The 21365-nt window shown below is 34.7% G+C and overlaps 1 protein-coding gene across 9 annotated transcripts in view; it reads left to right on the top strand.

Annotated features, from left to right (window-relative positions):
• Nucleotides 1–21006, top strand: part of LOC117329569 (H(+)/Cl(-) exchange transporter 3-like) — a 71834-nt gene extending 50828 nt beyond the window's left edge. For 3 of the 9 annotated variants that reach the window (XM_033887568.1, XM_033887569.1, XM_033887575.1), the window contains 7 exons: nucleotides 960–1043; nucleotides 5507–5565; nucleotides 6053–6160; nucleotides 6633–6751; nucleotides 7290–7384; nucleotides 12482–12544; nucleotides 15408–21006. In XM_033887568.1, coding sequence (XP_033743459.1) covers nucleotides 960–1043; nucleotides 5507–5565; nucleotides 6053–6160; nucleotides 6633–6751; nucleotides 7290–7384; nucleotides 12482–12544; nucleotides 15408–15498 — 619 coding nt within the window. In that variant the 3' untranslated portion in view covers nucleotides 15499–21006. The remainder of the gene's footprint in view (nucleotides 1–959; nucleotides 1044–5506; nucleotides 5566–6052; nucleotides 6161–6632; nucleotides 6752–7289; nucleotides 7385–12481; nucleotides 12545–15407) is intronic. The other 6 variants (XM_033887573.1, XM_033887571.1, XM_033887570.1 and 3 more) reach the window with 3 other exon arrangements.
• The last annotated feature ends 359 nt before the right edge of the window (nucleotides 21007–21365 follow it).

Raw genomic sequence — 21365 nt, 5'->3', positions numbered from 1 at the left:
AGACCAAGTTTCTATAAAAGCAAATTTTATGATCTGATCTCATGGTCATTCCGTCAGTGATTCAGTTGAGTACATGATCAAAGTGTAGACATTAGTCTATCATATATAGTTAGTATTGCTTCTGTGGTTTAAGTACTAGTAACTGTTTTCCTTGATTTAGCCACGTTTTCAGTAATATTAGATAGAGATATATGTATTTTTGTGTTGCTTTATTCCTCAGATTTTGTGAAAAAAGTTTGTTGTGTTATCATTGCACCTGATTCCTAGCCGGTTAATCTCCTAATTAAGTCAAGCCAGTATCCAATCAGAAAGGAATGTAGATATTGATCTATAAAAACCTTAAACTGTTGATCTATAAAAAAAACAGCTGTTGATATATAAAAGACTAGCTGTTGATCTATAAATACCCAGCTGTTGATCTATAAATACCCAGCCGTTGATCTATAAATACCCAGCTGTTGATCTATAAATACCCAGCCGTTGATCTATAAATACCCAGACGTTGATCTATAAATACCTAGCTATTTATTTAATTGTTCCATAAATACTTAGCTGTTGATCTATAAATACATCATTGTTGTTCTATAAATACAAAGCTGTTCTATAAATACCTAGATGTTGATCTTTAAATGCATAGATGTTTTTCAGATGTTCATGTCTTTTTCAAAATTTTTACCTTAAGAAATTTGGAAAACATATCAACCTTTGAAAACAATAGCTACTTGTAAGTTACGTCAATTGGTGACAATAATTCAAGCATATTTTAGTAAAATTACGATCTAATGATTAATCACTAGCTCTAAGTATAGATTTATTAATTGGACGAATTATAACTCTTTGAATTAATCATAATAAAGCTGTACTGTTTAATATGCTTAGTATCATAAAGTTCAGTAAATTTCTGTACCGATACACATGTCAGTACGAATTGAGTAAAAAATACCTATTTGCATGTAAAGGGACCAACGTCCCAGGTATAACAGGAAGCAGAGGAGTGACGCGGAGACTCGACTTGTCAGTGACCCGCTACAGACTACTAGCAGGTATACTCCTGCCACACCCACTTATTCATACAGTTACATGCCTCTAGCTTTGTATACCGCTTTTAATGTCAGAAAATGGAAGTTCAGTTATGCACTGTGTCAGTGATGTAAGTAAAAGACATCAAATATTTTATATTACTATCAAAGAAGGGCCTAAAATGATTTTAAAAGTTTTTTTCAGGTTTTGTTATCAAGTCTGCCATTTTCATCTTTTCTCTAATACATGAGCCATATTTAGATAAGAACTAAATTGATGAGATTTTTGATAAGAAAAATTACTTTATAATTACTTAATCAATTTTTAACAGAAACACAAGAAAGAAAATGCTGTATTTAATATTCAGACATATCGGTGGTGATTTTGAATCTTCCACATATAAAACCAACATTTTGTTGAGTTATTGACACGTTTTATGTTTTAAACAGTAAACAAGTTTGTTTTAGTTTGTGTTTTTGACTGACAAAACCTGAAAAAAAAATCTATACTTGCCATTTCTTTTTTTTCGGAAGGAGAAGCTGATTGTTTAATTAAAGTCTCTGCACTTTTTATATTTTCAAAGCATTCATTCTTGTCAAAAAGCAGCTTATCTTCAAAATACGTGTATATTTATATAAATATTTGTTTTAATCTATTTATTTAGTTAAACAAATCAAAAGAAGTACATAAAATTACATTGAAATTGTAAAGTACACAATCTCCTGATGAATTTATGAAAAATGGCCAGTATTGGCATAATCTTAGGTCGAAGTCACAGAAATTAGTATATAATATATTACATGTATATATGATTTATACAGAAAGTAAAAGTATCTCATAGGGTATACGATAGGCTACCGAACCCCACTAACCAATAACAAACTTCTGTGTTCCTAGATCATTAAATTCAAATAAGTTTGAATTATTACTAAATTTTGTTCACACTTCACTGTTAAAATCCATATGCATGTTGGCCCCATGTTAATTTCACAATTCACATTTCATGATCACGGTACTATTTAAGATACTAAGACTTTTTTTACTATTATTCAATATTTGTATAAATTCATGTTTTAATTAATTCATATTTATTACAAATGACAAAAATGAAAAAGTTAAACTCAAACAAATGAACATGGCATAATTGTATCATTCCCTGGTATTCTGTAGCTTAATATTAAAATATCATTATTTTGAGGAACTTGTTTGTATTGTTGCCCACAATAACTGGTAATTAATATTAATCCCACGTATTCATTGGTTCCTGTGAATAAATGTTTATATATCATAGAAATACTGGTATGTAACAATGATGGAAAACAACGAGTTTTATAAAGTTATGATGTAAGCAGCTTTTTATAGATTTATAAAAAATTCTTTAATGTTTTTGAAGATCATTAAGTTAATACTCAGTTTTCACGAATCATTTATATACATGTACCACATATGTATATATATATACATTTATATATCATATCAAAGATAGTGTTAAGTTTATATGCTTTGGCACAACATCAGTCGTCCTTTGTCTGCCAATCATTTAGTTAAAAAATCACTGAACCATTGATTGAATCTCACAAAAATTTGCAAAGATCAATCATTGGAACCAGGGGATCTCACAAATACATATATAAGCTACCAGGATCAACTCCCAAGGGTCCAGCCCTTCCCAAATGGTAAATTTCTTGGATGAACTTAAGGAGTTGATAACCTCATGCTTTCAATGCATATCAATGTAGGTACATGCATATGCAATATCCAAGCATCAAGAAATATGCATTAATTTTGCACTTCTGGAACTCTGGGGGATGATTCAGATGTCCACCCTGTAACCATGGGGACTCTGGTCCAACTGTAACTCTGGGGGTGATTTAGATGTCCACCCTGTAACCATGGGGACACACGTCTAACTGTAACTCTGGGGGTGATTCAGATGTCCACCCTGTAACCATGGTGACACAGGTCCTACTGTAACTCTGGGGGTGATTCAGATGTCCACCCTGTAACCATGGGGACACAGGTCCAACTGTAACTGTGTGGGATGATTTAGATGTCCACCCTGTAACCATGGTGACACAGGTCCAACTGTAACTCTGGGGGTGATTTAGATGTCCACCCTGTAACCATGGTGACACAGGTCCAACTGTAACTGTGGGGGATGATTTAGATGTCCACCCTGTAACCATGGTGACACAGGTCCAACTGTAACTGTGTGGGATGATTTAGATGTCCACCCTGTAACCATGGTGACACAGGTCCAACTGTAACTGTGGGGGTGATTTAGATGTCCACCCTGTAACCATGGTGACACAGGTCCAACTTTTGTAACTGTGGGGGTGATTTAGATGTCCACCCTGTAACCATGGGTACACAGGTCCAACTGTAACTCTGGGGGTGATTTAGATGTCCACCCTGTAACCATGGGTACACAGGTCCAACTATAACTGTGTGGGATGATTCAGATGTCCACGCTGTAACCATGGTGACCCAGGTCCAACTGTAACTGTGGGGAATGATTTAGATGTCCACCCTGTAACCATGGTGACACAGGTCCAACTGTAACTCTGGGGGTGATTTAGATGTCCACCCTGTAACCATGGTGACACAGGTCCAACTGTAACTGTGGGGGATGCTTTAGATGTCCACCCTGTAACCATGGGGACACAGGTCCAACTGTAACTCTGGGGGTGATTTAGATGTCCACCCTGTAACCATGGTGACACAGGTCCAACTGTAACTGTGGGGGATGATTTAGATGTCCACCCTGTAACCATGGGGACACAGGTCCAACTGTAACTCTGGGGGTGATTTAGATGTCCACCCTGTAACCATGGTGACACAGGTCCAACTAACTCTGGGGAATGATTTAGATGTCCACCCTGTAACCTATTACACTACGAATGAGATATCTAATGGACCAGTGTATCTCCCCTTAGTACATTTAATTAAGACAGCAGGAATTAGGTGAGCCATACAGGCCCTTCTGGCCCTCTTGTTTATAAATGCTTACACGTATATCATAACTTTGAATGTGTTTTTGAGCAGCATGCAGTTTCTGTTTAAAGTTATTTGCAAAAGTTTACTCTTTGTTTAAATTGTTTGACCCTGTCTTGGGTCAAGGTCATTTGTTGAGTTCAAGTAACAACACGTGACTTTTTGTCTCGGACTTCACTTCTTTAACATTAAACAAAACTTTACACACATACTGTGTACCCCCTTAGACAGTTTGTTACACAGAACTATTTCATGATTCTCAGGCCAAAGTCAAGGTCACGGTCAGGTTACCAACTGTTCATCTAGATTTTTATGTCTGATTTTTAAAGTATTTTTGGAAATTAATACTTTAATTCTAATAATGATTTTAATTTTTATGGTAATTTCAAATTAAAGTATGGCTACATGTATCTCTTAGACTAAGATATCTTTATTGTTTTTAATTCTAATTTAATTTGAAATATATCTGACAGCTTGATCAGATGTTATGTTTTGGGTTTATTAGAATTCCGTGACAATCTTGATTCAGTTTATAATGAGCTGATAAGGTCTTCATTTAAAATTTTTGACCAATTGAATAAAAATAAATCAATGTTACATTTAACAGATAATATGTACCTATGCTCCCCTTCATCTTTTCAGCCTTGATTAAGTGGAGGGTCATCTTGATAAAAAAAATAACATAAAATTCCCTGAAAAAAGCACAAGAAATAAAATCTGAATTTCCCCTTGTTAAAGAATTTTAATTTCAATTTTTTTGATAAACTATGTACAATAAAAAAATGTATCATAAATATTTTGAAAGACATGAATAAAAGATGTCTTTTCGCAGATGAATGTAGTCTGAATGTTAAAAAAACAGCAGGAGGGATCTCATACACATTTAGAGACTAAGAGAAGCTCTGTGTTACTTTTTTGCTAAATGATTAGATTTGAATGTTGCTTTGACATTTGCTTTGTTATGAGTTCTACATAACGTCCACACATGTTTTTCCATTGTTATCTTTTTGTTTCCACATGCATGTCATGCTTCAACGATTTTACCAGGAATACTCTGACATTTCAGCTGGAGAGATTTTACAATGTATAATATATATACCAACATAATATGTTCACATATGTTCAAGATGTATTTCTGTTTAAAGAAATTCTTTAACTGTAACAGAATTTTGGTCAGGGGTAAACTGCATTTTCTATTTTTGTAAACAATTTCTTAAAAACATAATTTAGGACCAGATAATAGCAACTGAAAGAATTTCTTCAACCAAAAATGTAATCCTATAATTAAAAAGTTTTTAATATTTATCCACCATTTTGAATGAACTCTAATTAAATGATACCTTGTGACCATTTTAAATGCTGAAATAGAATCAGTTTTAAGTTTATTTCATAATTTTGTTATACAGATATAGTCCAGTGACAAATTTTAGGTTTAAAGTTACTTTGATTATGTGTATTATTTTTATTGTATATGGCTTGCTTTGTGTTGCAGGCGGAATGATCCTCCTTTATGTGTAATCACGCAAGACACGATGACACTAGAGGAGTTAGGTTGGTATTGCCCTGTCATTTATTGGGAATGGTATTTTTATGCCCCGCCATCAAATGTATACTGTAAACATATTCATTTTGGGATTCTCAAATTTTTGGACATAACCTTTATATAGATTATCGTAATAGTGAATTAGCACACCCAAATGTTTGTTTTGGAAAGCAATGTAAAGAAAGCGTAATTAATTAGTAAAGTTATATATTAGCATGTTTCAGCACAGAAAGCACTAGATAAGATAACTGCTGAAATATATATATTTACAGTATATTGAGATTAAAAATTTGACCCCAAATATAAAACCTCTGTTATCTTCATTATGTTTTAAGCACCTTTAGTATGCATTAAATGTAAAAATCCATTTGATGTCATTTAATTTCATAGTAATTTTGGATTTTACTTTTTTTTCTCTAAATGTTTCATTTACACCAAACAATAAAATGAAAATCATTTATAAACATTACATGCATTTGTGAAATTCTGTTCCAGAATCTACGCTGAAATCCTCAGACCACAATGGATTCCCTGTAGTTGTGTCCCGAGAGTCCCAGTACCTTGTAGGGTTCGTCCTCCGCAGAGATGTCAATCTGGCTATAGGTAAATTTTGTTTTTAAATCTTTCATATAATGAAATAGAATCAATAGATGAATGTCAAAATATTGAGATTAATCTGTACAGTTTAGGCCTAGAACAGCAGGATCTCATTGAATAAAGTTCAAAACAAATGTTGATTGATCTGAAAGTAATCTGTAACAATTATCAACAAAAAGTCATTGTGTTGTCCAATAATATAAAAATGGAACCTTTTCTGTTATTATGAATGATTATCTTGCTTATTATACCTCTGTGATTTGTTAATTAATGTGAATACCTCTCTTTGTGTATAATTATCTCCCTTTTTGTGTAATTACCTCCCTTTGTATATAATTATCTCCCTTTTTGTGTGATTATCTCCCTTTTGTTTAATTATCTCCCTTTTGTGTGATTACCTCCCTTTGTGTATAATTATCTCCCTTTTTGTGTGATTACCTCCATTTTGTTTAATTATCTCCCTTTCTTTTGATTACAGAGAACTCCAGGAAGAACCTGGAAGGAATTGTCTCCAGCTCCATTGTTTATTTCACCAGTCATGTACCTAGCAATCCAAATGATCCTGCCCCTCTCAAACTAAGGAAAATCCTTGATATGGTGAGACAGCAATCTAGCACATATCTGTCCTGAAATTGTCAGGCATTGATAAGTACAAATCAGTTTAATACATTAATGGTGTCTATCTGTCCTTGAAATATTGGGCATCAATATGTAATGAGCAATTAAATACTTTTCAATTCATTGATGGCATCTATTAGTCTATCAAATCCTGGGCATTTATAGTACAAAGATATTAATTATTGTAACTAGTGTCTAAGAATATTACACCTTAAACATAAAATGCCATGATTCTTGTTATGTTTGTAGCAACTTTTAAGAAAAATGGTAAGCTTACTGGTGGTAATTATCCAAATGATGTCTAAAGAAGTTCAGTATAAAAGCTTCCAGAATGTAATCCATTGTCCTGGTGTAAGCTCACTTTCTGCATTGACTCAAAGGTAATGTGTTGGTCCCCTGGGCTTATTGTAGGATAAATATGTTAATTCAACCTGTAGTTACTTCTGCCATTGTGACTGTATTTAACCATTATTTACCGTATATGTCCCATATGGACTTTTCTACCCTGTGTTTATAGGCACCTGTAACCATCACAGACCAGACACCGATGGAGACAGTCGTGGAGATGTTCCGTAAACTCGGCCTGCGACAGACTCTGGTTACACATAACGGGTTAGTATCATATAGAATAACACATGTATTCCTCTATAGAGAAACCTGTCTTTACCGACCTCAGTAGGTCAGAATGGCAATATTAAAGCCTGTCTTTACTGACCTCAAGAGGACAGCATGGCAATATTAAAGACTGTCTGTACCTACCTCAAGAGGGCAGCATGGCAATATTAAAGCCTGTCTGTACCTACCTCAAGAGGGCAGCATGGCAATATTAAAGACTGTCTGTACCTACCTCAAGAGGGCAGTATGGCAATATCAAAGCCTGTATTTACTGACCTCAAGAGGGTAGCATGGCAATATTAAAGCCTGTCTGACTTGAAGAGGGCAGTATGGCAATATCAAAGCCTGTCTGACTTGAAGAGGGTAGTATGGCAATATTAAACTTGCCTTTCCTTATCTCAAGAGGGCATTGTGGCCATATTAATTCCTGTCTTTACCGACCTCAAGAGGATGGCATGACAATATTAAACCTGTCTTTACCTACTTCAAGGTAGCAGCATGTCAATAATCCTGTCTTTGCATCATGGAGGAATGAATCATTTGGTGAGATTACATTGATCCCGAGAATCCAGACTTCGGTATAAAATTGAAAGTGCTACTTTGAGATGCTTATCAAGTCATGTGTTGGTAAAGTCAGGTGTCTTAAGAATAGAGGAATAAAAGATAAATATGATTTAATCTATAGAAATTAACATGTAAATTGTGCTTAAGTGTTTTAAGTATACAATGTACAAATATGCAGTTCGCCTTTAGAACCTCTTTGAATTATTTTCTAAATTAAAATTGCCCTAAAACTTACTCAATATAAAGTTCAATAAAGCCTGCATTTCATTTCAGTAATACATAACCATAACTTTACGAATTCCAGCAACCATCTTTGTGTCCTCATAAGAAATAATCTTGCCTCCCATCCCTCACAGATTTAAGGATATTTGGCCTGGAGTCTTGGGTCTAATCCCGATCTGAATCAGGTAGTCCTTCATGATCTGTTTCCACATATGTTTGGTAATGCTTGGCTAGAGAACCAGACAGCTCCAGACAGGCTCTTTCCCTAGGCTTCGGTTTCATGGATACCTCCAGAGAGCCATACCAAAGCTATCCAAACAACCTGTGGTTGATTTGGTGCAGTTCAACATCCCGACAGCTATAGTGATTAGACAACCCATGAACCTGGGAGTTTCATCTTGTGGGAGAGGTAGACACTCCAGGGTCAGTGGGGTAGGGGTGTCCTATCAAGGCTTAAGTATGGGTTCTGGGGAAATTCACAGCCTGTCGATCCTAGTCACTTGTTTATGGGCTTGGGTGTAACCCTATCAGTTAACCCAGTGGGTATAGTCTGCCCTCAGAGATAACCCAGTGGGTATGGTCTACCCTCAAAGATAACCCAGTGGGTATGGTCTGCCCTCAGGGATAACCAAGTGGGTATGGTCTGCCCTCAGAGATAACCCAGTGGGTATGGTGTGCCCTCAGAGATAACCCAGTGGGTATGGTGTGCCCTCACAGATGACCCAGTGGGTATGGTGTGCCCTCACAGATAACCCAGTGGGTATGGTCTGTCCTCGGAGATAACCCAGTGGGTATGGTCTGCCCTCAGAGATAACCCAGTGGGTATGGTGTGCCCTCACAGATAACCCAGTGGGTATGGTGTGCCCTCACAGATAACCCAGTGGGTATGGTCTGTCCTCGGAGATAACCCAGTGGGTATGGTCTGCCCTCACAGATAACCCAGTGGGTATGGTCTGTCCTCGGAGATAACCCAATGGGTATGGTCTGCCCTCGGAGATAACCCAGTGGGTATGGTCTGCCCTCGGGGATAACCCAGTGGGTATGGTCTGTCCTCACAGATAACCAAGTGGGTATGGTGTGCCCTCAGAGATAACCCAGGTGGTATGGTCTGTCCTCGGAGATAACCCAGTGGGTATGGTCTGCCCTCACAGATAACCCAGTGGGAATTGTCTGCCCTCAGAGATAACCCAGTGGGTAAAGTCTGCCCTCACAGATAACCCAGTGGGTAGGGTCTGCCCTCAGAGATAACCCAGTGGGTATGGTCTGCCTTCAATGATAACCCAGTGGGTATAGGGTCTGCCCTCGGAGATAACCCAGTGGGTAGGGTCTGCCTTCAATGATAACCCAGTGGGTATGGTCGGCCCTCACAGATAGCCCAGTGGGAATTATCTGCCCTCAGAGATAACCCAGTGGGTATGGTCTGTCCTCAGAGATAACCCAGTGGGTATGGTCTGTCCTCAGAGATAACCCAGTGGGTATGGTCTGCCCTCAGAGATAACCCAGTGGGAATTGTCTGTCCCTCAGAGATAACCCAGTGGGTATGGTCTGCCCTCACAGATAAGCCAGTGGGTATGGTCTGCCCTCAGAGATAACCCAGTGGGTATGGTCTGCCCTCAGATATTTTGGTGACTTGGTTGTGGTTCACAACTTTCTACACTTGAAGAATTATTACACCTTATAATTTTTCTGGTGCTCTGAGTTTTGTGTCTCAGTTTCTTCAAAACCGATTTCTTTGTTGGCTTCTCTGCCAGAATCCAAGTCTCAATTACAATTAGACAAATCTGTAAATTTAAAGTTATTGCAATCTACTACTGAAATGAAATAGTCACAGGAACTTTTTTATTGTGAAATTTGAGGAAAATGTTGCATCTTCAATAAGAAAAATATAATTTTATTATTTAGAGAAACCAAAAATAATTCAGTCAGATAGAAGACTTTGTTTTAAAAAGTCAAATATTTGGTAAAATTCAGAATCAGTATTATATCTTGCATTACAATGGTGATAATCCCAAATTTTACTTTAAAACACGGATAAAAAACATTTTTAGCCCACCATCATCAGATGGTGGGCTATTCAAATCGCCCTGCGTCCGTGGTCCGTGGTCCGTCCGTCCGTTTGTCCGTCCGTAAACAATTCTTGTTATCGCTATTTCTCAGAAAGTACTGAAGGGATCTTTCTGAAATTTCATATATAGGTTCCCCTTGGTGCCTAGTTATGCACAAAGCATTTTGAGACCTATCGGAAAACAACATGGCCGACAGGCAGCCATCTTGGATTTTGACAATTGAAGTTTGTTATCGCTATTTCACAGAAAGTACTGAAGGGATCTTTCTCAAATTTCATATGTAGGTTCCCCTCGATGCCTAGTTATGCATATTACATATTGAGACCAATCGGAAAACAAACATGGCTGACAGGCAGCCATCTTGGATTTTGACAATTGAAGTTTGTTATCGCTATTTCTGAGAAAGTACTGAAGGGATCTTTCTCAAATTTCATATGTAGGTTCCCCTTGGTGCTTAGTTTTGCATATTGCATTTTGGGACCAATCGAAAAACAACATGGCCGACAGGCAGCCATCTTGGATTTTGATCATTGAAGTTTGTTATCGCTATTTCTGAGAAAGTACTGAAGGGATCTTTCTCAAATTTCATATGTAGGTTCCCCTTGGTGCCTTGTTATGCATATCGCATTTTGAGACCAATCTGAAAACAACATGGCCGACAGGCAACCATCTTGGATTTTGACAATTGAAGTTTGTTATCGCTATTTCACAGAAAGTACTGAAGGGATCTTTCTCAAATGTCATATGTAGGCTCCCCTTGGTGCCTAGTTATGCATATATAGCATTTTGAGACCAATAGCAAAACAACATGGCCGACAGGCAGCCATCTTGAATTTTGACAATTGTAGCTTGTTATCGCTATTTCTGAGAAAACAATGAAGGGATCTTTCTCAAATTTCATATGTAGGTTCCCCTCGATGCCTAGTTATGCATATTACATATTGAGACCAATCGGAAAACAAACATGGCTGACAGGCAGCCATCTTGGATTTTGACAATTGAAGTTTGTTATCGCTATTTCTGAGAAAGTGCCGAAGGGATCTTTCTCAAATTTCATATGTAGGCTCCCCTTGGTGCCTAGTTATGCATATCGCATTTTGAGACCAATAGCAAAACAACATGGCCGACAGGCAGCCATCTTGGATTTTGACAATTGAAGTTTGTTATCGCTATTTCTGAGAAAGCAATGAAGGGATCTTTCTCAAACTTTTTTGTAAGTTCCCCTTGGTCTGTTGTTATGCATATTGGATTTTGAGACCAGTCAGAAAACAACCTGGCTGACAGGCAGCCATCTTGGATTTTGACAATTGAAGTTTGTTATCGCTATTTTACAGAAAGTACTGAAGGGATCTTTCTCAAATTTCATATGTAGGTTCCCCTTGGTCCTTGGTGTTGCATTTTGGGACCAATCCGAAAACAACATGGCCGACAGACAGCCATTATCGCTAAATCTTAAATTTTATATATAGGTTCCCCTTGTTTGAAAAGTACTAGAGGGCTGTTTCTGAATTTACACAGATTAGTAAGACTTAGAGGAAGGGAAAAGTAGAGAAAAGATCAATCTGACATGGAACCTATAAAGATCATTCAATGGTGGGTGCCAAGATCCCTCTGGGATCTCTTGTTATGAAAGTCAAATGTCAGTATTGAACAGAAAAAACAATTATCAATTTTCATTAATGAGAACTATTTGACAACCACCATGAATTAATGCTGTAATCTGTACAGTTGTTTTTTTCAAGGGCTCCTGTTCCTAGCTATTATCATGAGTTAAAATTATCAGTTTTCAATGAATAAATATAGAAACTGTTAGTAGTCCTGTAAAAATATCCCCTAATTATGCATATCTGAATTTAAAAAAAAAAGAAAAGAAAGCAAACAGTTAGTTAATCAGTATTTTAAGAATCTTACCCTTTCATACAAATATCATGTAAATTAATACAGAAAGCTATTTACTGTAAATATCCATTTGTTTACATGTATTATGATTTAAAGTTAAACTACAGAAGTTAAGACCATAAAACATTCTACAGTAAGACAGGAATTTTCTGAAATAGGTCAGACATTACTTTATATATGCAGCAGAAAAAAAAACTGTACAAAACAATTACAGGTATATCAGATATTAATTACTTTGATGTTTCTTTGTTGTATAATTGTGTTCTCCCTGGTTTGATTGTTTGTCCCCTGTAGGATTGTGTATGTCCCTGTATGAACAATTCTGTATATTATTATCCATCAGACAGTTGAAAAAAGTTAAGAGAGGTGACAGGGATACAGATCAACCCACGCATGAGTTGCCCGGGTAACATATCATTGCTTCTATTATGTATTGTGTGCATTTAAAATGGTGTGCTTTTTTTTAAATTAACGATAAAAAAAAATTAACTGATTTGAATCACCTGACTTTTTGTGTTGAAGCTAAAATTCCGATTGATATTATTTTTGTAATGACATAAGGTTAAGGCTATATGCAACCTTCACTGTATGCATTGGACAAGTAAATTGTGTTAAATTATCTCCCTTTATACACTTTTTAACAGATTAACTGATATTGTTCTCAGTGTCATCAATGCATGCAGTCTCGTCAACATTGTGTCATCACCTTTTAAATATTTTACTGTGAAATGTTAAAACTTAATATGTAAAAGAGGAAGGATAGGTCAGTGACATGTCAGTGTTGAACTGATGTGTAATTTAGATGAGCTATACATGATAGGCTGAGGATTTGCATCATATCACTTTCTGAAATTCACATAAATTAATTAGCATCATCAAATCTTTGATGTTTTCATTTTATTTGGAATAATGGACGTAATAAGGTACTTTAATTTATAAGATTTGATTATAATCGATTGACAACTTGCCTTCACCTCCCACCTATATAATCGAAAGACACCTTGTGATTTTTTTTTTTTTCGGGGGGGGGGGGGGGGGGGGGGGGGGTCAATTAAGGGGGCGATAACCTAAAAGATACCAAAAACAGTTAGAGTTCTGTAACAAAACATCATACACATACACAGGAAACAAGGACATTGATAGATTCATTGGAATCAATAAACTAATAACCTTTCCTGCCAGATAATTGTTAGTCTACCACCGCTTCCTGCTTTCCATATTTTCAAGGAATAACATTACAAGTATTCAGAAAGCAGATTTTTTTGTGAATTTAGTTTATTTTGTTATTTTCTACCTATGTGTTAATAATTAATAACATTAATATATTTTGATTTTTTCCTCTTCTTTCAAAATTTTTGTTAATAAAATATACCTATATATTTTCATAAAAGCAATTTTTAAGGATCATTTATCACAATTTATATCACAATTGAGAAGTTCAACCCTCTATATTGTATCAGGCAGTAATGCTGTGACCCAGGCGTGTGGTTTTGCTAGTTGTGAATTAAAAACGTGTACCACTTTGTATATATCTCACTTGTCAGTATAAGTCGTATTTCAGCAGTCACCCAATAGATTTTTGAACTGTCTGAGTTTTAATGAGGGGTACCTGTCTTACCAAGTTACCCCAGTAAAACACAACTAAATGTTATAATATTTTATATATTAAAAAAATCAGTTGAAAATCTGAAAAATTAACATGATTACAGTTTGATGATTTGGTTTGCGGAAATAACTAAAAAAAGAATTGTTGATAAAAAAATATTGACATATTCTGTTATAGTTAGTGGAGCAAAGTCAGGGTTTTTAGAAAAATTGGGACATGACTTTTTGACTTTTTTGATAAGATGTATAGAATACTTATTTGTAATTATCGGAATGGAAGTCCACATGACAAGTGTGATGGACAGATTAGATTGACAATGTATCTATTGTGTGATATGTTCGCTTGATTTGTATTTGTAAGTCATAGAATCAGGTGAAGGGGTAGTCTTCAGTACTAGTGCTAGATATATATATAGATAGTCGAGAGTGGCGCTAGGCACCAGGTATTGACAGTCTCTTTAATTGTACAATAACCATTATTGCATAAGACAACTTTAAACTTAAGATAAAATTTGGATCATGGTTATTGCATCAGACAACTTTAAAGTTAAGATGAAATTTGCAATGATCCATAATTATATATTCTAAAACAAGAAATGGGCTGGGTATTTGTGTACACTGATCTTTGCTCATCTTAAGTTGTGGGACTGTTACATTCAGTCCTAAATTTAACAGGATTTCTTGCTCTCGAACAAAATTGGGTGGTCAAGCAAGAAGTTTAGAACATTTATTGAGATAGCATAATTTGAAGAGCACATTGAAATAGTGTGTATATATATATAATATATATTTAGGTGAAAATGTATGTTTTTCTCATAACATTGCATTAATAAATGTGTTTTACTCATTGACAAGGCCTCGGCTGGTAAATTTATTATACCATAACCTTTCATAACCAGATATTCCTTCTTTTTTTTTTATCTTTACCGATTTTTTCTCTAGTTTGATATATAACAGTGTGATGATGATTTCCTGACTAATACTTTCACCGGAGAAATTTTCTCGTGATCAGTGTGTGAATCTAATCCTCGGTAACTGATTGTACTATCAAATATAAAGCTGTTTATAGGGTTGATGCATGTGACCTTGAAAGTATTGAGAAGGTTAATTGTAATGGCATGTGTTGATGATAAAAACCATGTACAATGTGGAGGTAAACACTGTCAATACTGTGGATCTGGGATCGTCATGTCTGGGGAAAAAAAGATAGCCCTGAAGTCATAAATGTAACAAGGGAAATATATCTTGTGATTCTCGGTCGAATTTAACTAAATTGATGACACTATCAATTTTTATTTTAGCGTGATGATGAATCGATGCAAACACGACAGAACCTGTCAAAAACAATGACAATAATTTAACGAATGTTTTTTGCAGAAAATAACTAAAATATGTTCATTCACAGTATTCAAGTTGGCAGCAAATTAGCAATGGTTAAAAAAATTAATGATTCTAAACAAATAACTGTTCAGACATAACTTTCTCAGCCACAGATCTGTCACTGCATGAATAATGTGTATCATTCCTCATAGATATAAAATTCAAAGTCTGATGAAATTAGCTGTGCAGTATTGCCTGTATCAATATTTCATTTACTCAAAAAAAATTTAATAGATGATATATTTTCCTTATTTTCATGAATTTTTACTATTTTTGTTTTACAGTCGTCTCTTAGGAATTATCACCAAAAAAGATGTTCTTCGTCATGTTGCACAGCTACAGAACCAAGACCCAGAGTCGATTTTGTTCAATTAGACCCAAGTCTATCTCAAACAACATGGTGGTGTTCCTCAATCAAATTATTCATATCTTCGTTAGCCAATCATCTTTTAGATAACAAACTTGTTGTTAGATTTGTATGACGTATACTCGTTACTAGACACCGTGAGCCAAGAGTAAAATACTGACGTCCGCACATGTGTGACTTTACTGTAGAGGTTTGTCGTGTGTCTTTGACTTGTGGATTTAGCCTCTACGTCTGCCGATTTCATACTCCACAGTCCACATCCAACTTAAGGATTTAGGATCATGAGGTATATACCTTCTAATGTTGCTATGAACATGCTGCAAAAAGCCGAAAAGACATATATCTTCATAGGATCTTCAAGGACTCGTACAGATCAGTTCTGTAAGTAATGAAGGATCTGTATCATAAAGTGCTACTGCCAAAAGTACAGATCATGGGCCATTCTTATACAGTGCCAAGTCATTTACTTTCGGTCAAAAAGATTTTTTTTTACAAGATTATCCGACCGTGAACAACCAGGGTCATTTTGAGACTGACTACTACATAGATGAAAACTGACAAATCAGTGGACATATTTCTAGAGAAATTGAAATTATGTTCCCCCAGGACATAAATAAACAGCAGAGGATCGGCCGTGATCTCAGGCTTCCCGTAAAACAACGTTAACTGCGGCCCCTGTTTGGGATCAAATCCTTCACCAGAGGTTCAATCAGTTCAGTTTTCTACCAACCTAGTTTTTGTAAAACCACACATTCAATAAAGCTGAAAAATGTATTATGTAGAGAATGAAAATAGACCTTAACAGAAATTTCTGTACTAGGGATTCACTGAGAGGGAAGATACTGCGAGGTTGAGATCGATGTTAAAACTAGCCAAAGTGTTGACGTTTTTATGTTTTAAAAAAGTGTGAAAAGTGAATGTGAAATGAAAGGCATACACAAAGTTATATTTAGATTATGTTACGATGCAATAAACTTTAATATTATTTGTTATAATTTTCATAACTATACATTTCGAGTATTTGTAAAAGCCATCTTACAACTGAATGAATGCATATCATGTTGTCATACTAGGTCAACCTAAGTGAAGACTGCATATAATGAAAGATACTTTTAGTAACAAAAAAAAATGACATGTGATAGTTAATGGTGCTCGTTATTCATGTCACAGCCTCAATTTTCATTCAAAAGTAAAGGGAGACAATTTAAGTTCAGATTTGTTCTTTATGAAAATTTGTGTGGATGATAGTTACATAATAAAAAAAAATACATGTATATATAAAAATATTTTATTTTCATAAAATTTATGAAGTTTTCATTCAGTATGCGGTTAGAAATTATTTTTCAATAAATGGCACAATTAACGATCATTCCATTAATAAAGAAAACACTTTGATGGCAAAAGTAAATCTTACAATATATGTCACTTTTAGGAATTGTGAAATTATGGCCGGGAAATTTCAGCCCAACAAAATTAAGTTCTCAGCGACATAACAACAGTTTTTAACATCAGTAAATATGTTAATGTTTACTTCACATGTACAAATTTTTGAATCTAATGGAAAAACAATATTATTTTGAAAATGAGCTACCTTTATATCTGTTAGAGATAAGCAAGGGAAGTTTGCGAAACGTTGCCAGTAAATGGCAGTCTGTGTAGCATGTGAGAAGATTTTGATGATTAGGATACAGGTGTGATTGATAAACTTGGCTTTAATTGATAATCCATCACAATAATTTAATCTACTGTATGCTTAATCATCTAACTACCCAGCAGCCATCGGTATTTTCCATTTACAACTACAGGTATTATCTTTGTACTAAATAGTCGAACAAAGAAAGAGTTTCATTCTTCAGTGTCAGTTTTAATATAGAAGAGGAAGAAATTTAGGGGGATTAAAATTTTGTATATTTACGCAAGTCGTGAATTTATTAATGATATTTAAATAATGACTACTGTTATTATAAGCATATAATCGGCTATATAATCAGCTACGGGTTTGCATGCTCAATGAAATGGTTTCGCTTTCATCTTTGCTGGAAACAATAACATAAACATTATCTATATACATGTATATTTATATATGTCTGTACTATGTACATTGACTTATAGGAATATTTCATATTAATTAATTGTATATACTTAATATATTAATACAAAATTTAATAATTTATCAAATTAGTTGAGCCAGGTGTAAAAACCAATAGTTATTTTCACATATACATCTACACAACATTGTCATAAGAACATGTAGCATAATACATTGTATATAGTTTTAAAATATAGTATTCCAAAAACATCTTTTTTTTTCCAAAGGAGTAACATGTTGTAAATTACACCAATTAGGCAATAATTTCAATTAGACAGAAAACCCAAAAACTTTCAGTTTTTTACCATTGTCAATGAATTTGACAACATTTAATTATCAGGCCCTTTTACTGTTTTTCAAGCTTAATGGTAGGCAAAGGGACTAATATTGGGTTAAATATTGAATCGTACCATAACTAAGGCAAATTAGTGTATATGATCTGGTTTTGAAATGATTTGATTTCTTCATTTTTTCCTAATAAAATTTGACCTCTATTATATGTTTTTAGACGAACGGAGAGACAAATATTTCTGACAGTTTATAAAATGCTGTCTGAGCTTGGGGAAAGGTCTATGTCAGCAAGTGTAGGTCTCAATTGAAAAATGTACCTGTTTGTATTTTTGAAAATTGCTATGCTGTTTCGCTGATGAAAGTAACATCAAAACCAGGTAGAGAATTCTCCCCATAATGGAATGGAGCCAAAGAGTTCAAAAGTACTGTATTCATCCACAAATAAGCCCCTGCTCACAAAAAAGCCTTCTTCATTTTTACAGAATCACCAATTTGAAATAGTAAGTTAAAAGTGATTCTCGAATAAACTCTCCCCAAACTAATCTTTTACCCTGGGATAGGGGGTTATTTGAGGATAAATACAGTAAATTCATGTTTGGCTGTCTTAAGTATGAAACCAACCAGGACTGAAACTGTTGGGTGTACATGCGCTTTTTGTTATGAAGTGCTAGTGATTTAGTTGTTTGAATCCGGGTGACTGAAATGTTTGATAGTATAATATAACTGTGTATGATGTAAAAGAACGAGAGCTGATGATAGCTTTCTGTGAAGATGGATGTTATACCAATTTTATCATTATTTCTAAATTTGTTTTATTTTTGTACTTAATGAAAGATTATGTATCTTAATGGTACAGCTATTAAGTTTTTTTCTGTGATATATTTAAGATTTACTTGTAGATTATAATTGGTTGTTAGAAATTGTTCATGAGTTGAATTTTTAGATAATCAAGTTGCAAGTTATGATGTTGTAAATATATGCATGAACGACAACTTGTTACTTGAATGTCATTGACTATACTGTTGTAAACTTGAAAAAATTTCTGAAAACTAGAATATTTTGCTTTCTTTTAAAAACTCATACTGATAAAGATTGCCCAATAACAGAGTGATTCACAAGCTTATACATTTACAACCCCGTTTCATGAAACCAGTAAATGAGATATTTTCTGTACGTCGTCACTGTAATTATGACATAGCAAAATTTCCATTGGTCAATGACTCAACAAGTTAAATTTAAAACTTGCCAAAGTCTATTTGAATGATATTAATATGTTCTTAGTCCAAGACTTGTTTCCTGAAGTTCAAACAGCTTTAAGGTGGCTTATTTATGGTTGTTAACTATTTATCCAGTATATATTTACAACTTTGAATAGTGACTTCTCTATTGAATGTATGAGAGGTAATTCAAAGTAGAATTAAATGCGGGAATATTGAATATATGTTACTCGACTTAAACATGCTGATACATGCAATGTTTTACAAACCAAGTGGATGTCTATTTCAAAGCTGGCGTAACATTCCGGAGACTCCGTTGTTATTGTTTTTGTTTTTGTGTATTTCAACTAAGGTTTTTTGTTACTGTGTATTTTCTCCAGATCTGAATTTCTCAATTTCACAATCTGTCCTTAACATGCAATTAAAACCATGTCATTAAAATCACCATTAATTGAATTTCATAATGGATGCTTGTACAGAGGAGAAATTTTGATGGCTGTTGATTTAATTTTCTACTATTTTAATCTTTTGAATAATTATAGAAAGTTAATTTAGAATCATTTTGAGTTAATTTTAAAATAGTAATCTGTCATTTAACGGCCAATTTTACCTTTGAACCAATTATGGCGCAAAATTAATTGATAATCATTGATTAATAATTATCCACTTAAAAATTTGACTCCTGCTGTGAAAAACACAGGCCTATATTCCTTTTCCTGTCTTATCTTCCTTTTGTTGTTGTTTACTTGTATTCCCAATAGAAACGGGTTCCTATCGCCACTTTCATCCAGATGTTTTTCGTCAGTCTGGTTTCGTCATCAACTCACATGAAGACAGATATCCTTCCTCTCATTCCTTCTCTCTTTCCATCAATTACGTGTTCACAGCACAGGGATCTGTATTGTTTTCTATATGACCTACGCAGGGATCTGTATCATTTATACCAGGAATGATATGGCATGAACCCTTGTGATATACACTTATAATCTCTAGAATGATCAAATCAAACAACCATTTTTACAGAGATCTAAATTCAGTTAAACTTCAATATGATTCTCAACACATTTCCTTCATAAGTCATTTCCAACTTTTACATTTATAAGAAGTTTTACATCCTTTCATTAAAAATTTCTTGTCAAAAATCATTTGTGCCACTAACCAGGAATGTCTCTTGACAAAGAGTTCTGTACCAAACACTGCCACATTCACATTTAGTTTGTCCAAAAGGTGGACAAACGTATGTTTCTGATAATTTCACTGACATTAATCATGTGATATAGGTTGTGTTTTTGGAGGTTTATGATCTTATTGAATATCTGTATCGGTAGAGTTTTGATTTTGTCTGAGAGATACGAGAGATCATGTGTATGAGGTATTCTTCTAGCTATACTAGGCATTAGCTCCACTGTCACTCTCTATAATACACACTTCTATCAAAAAAGTTCCTGCTTAACCTCGTTAATTAAAAGAATGTCCCAAACAACATGTCCCTAAAATCACATATTTTTAAAGTGTTATGTATCATACATGCTTATTTTAGAATTAATTCCCTTAATGGTAAATAAAATCCAAGTTAAAAAGCCTTTTCTCAGTGGCATGATAGGTTAAGGTCATTCTTGTTAGGCATGATGTATGTGTATCGTCTGATTTTAGAATTAACATAGACTGTACATTCAAACTTAGGAGCCGTTTTCCAGCGACGTCTGGAATAAGTGCATAGGTAATGTTATTAGTACAATATAACTGGAGAGTGATGCTCGTGTGTGTCCGCCCAAGTCGGCTACTATGTAGACAGGTTTGGGGTGTCAGCTGATGCGTAAAACACTGAGAATGTGATAACATTGATGTAACATGTAAATTTTATCATGAATTTATGTTGTGCCGTGATGAAACAATAAATGCAGCCATTTGGAACATGATTTGGGTTCTTGTTGTCCTTGACTTTGAGTGGAATCTATTGTCCTTGACTTTGAGTGGAATCTATGTTAAATTACTAACACCTGAAATTGACAACATCCTCATAGGTTCATTTTTTTTTTTATTTTTTTTTTTTATGGATTACAATTTTTGTTTACCTGGAGTTTCGGAAAGGCGGAGGCCAACTTGATTTGCACTCTTTTCTAGAATATAACTTACGTCACTTGATTTGTAGCTCTTCTGGCGACCCTGTTTAAGTGTGCGAGTGATGAGTTTCACTAGAGAAGGATTTATGGCACATACATGCACAGGTTTGTGTCACAGTGTTTGAGAAAACTTAAAAAACTTGGTTTGGGTTATG

The sequence above is a fragment of the Pecten maximus genome, chromosome 6 (genome assembly GCF_902652985.1).
Source record: "Pecten maximus chromosome 6, xPecMax1.1, whole genome shotgun sequence".
Classification (NCBI taxonomy): Eukaryota; Metazoa; Mollusca; class Bivalvia; order Pectinida; family Pectinidae; genus Pecten; species Pecten maximus.
Note: the sequence above shows the minus strand (reverse complement) of the source record. Positions and strands in the feature narration are given on the sequence as shown.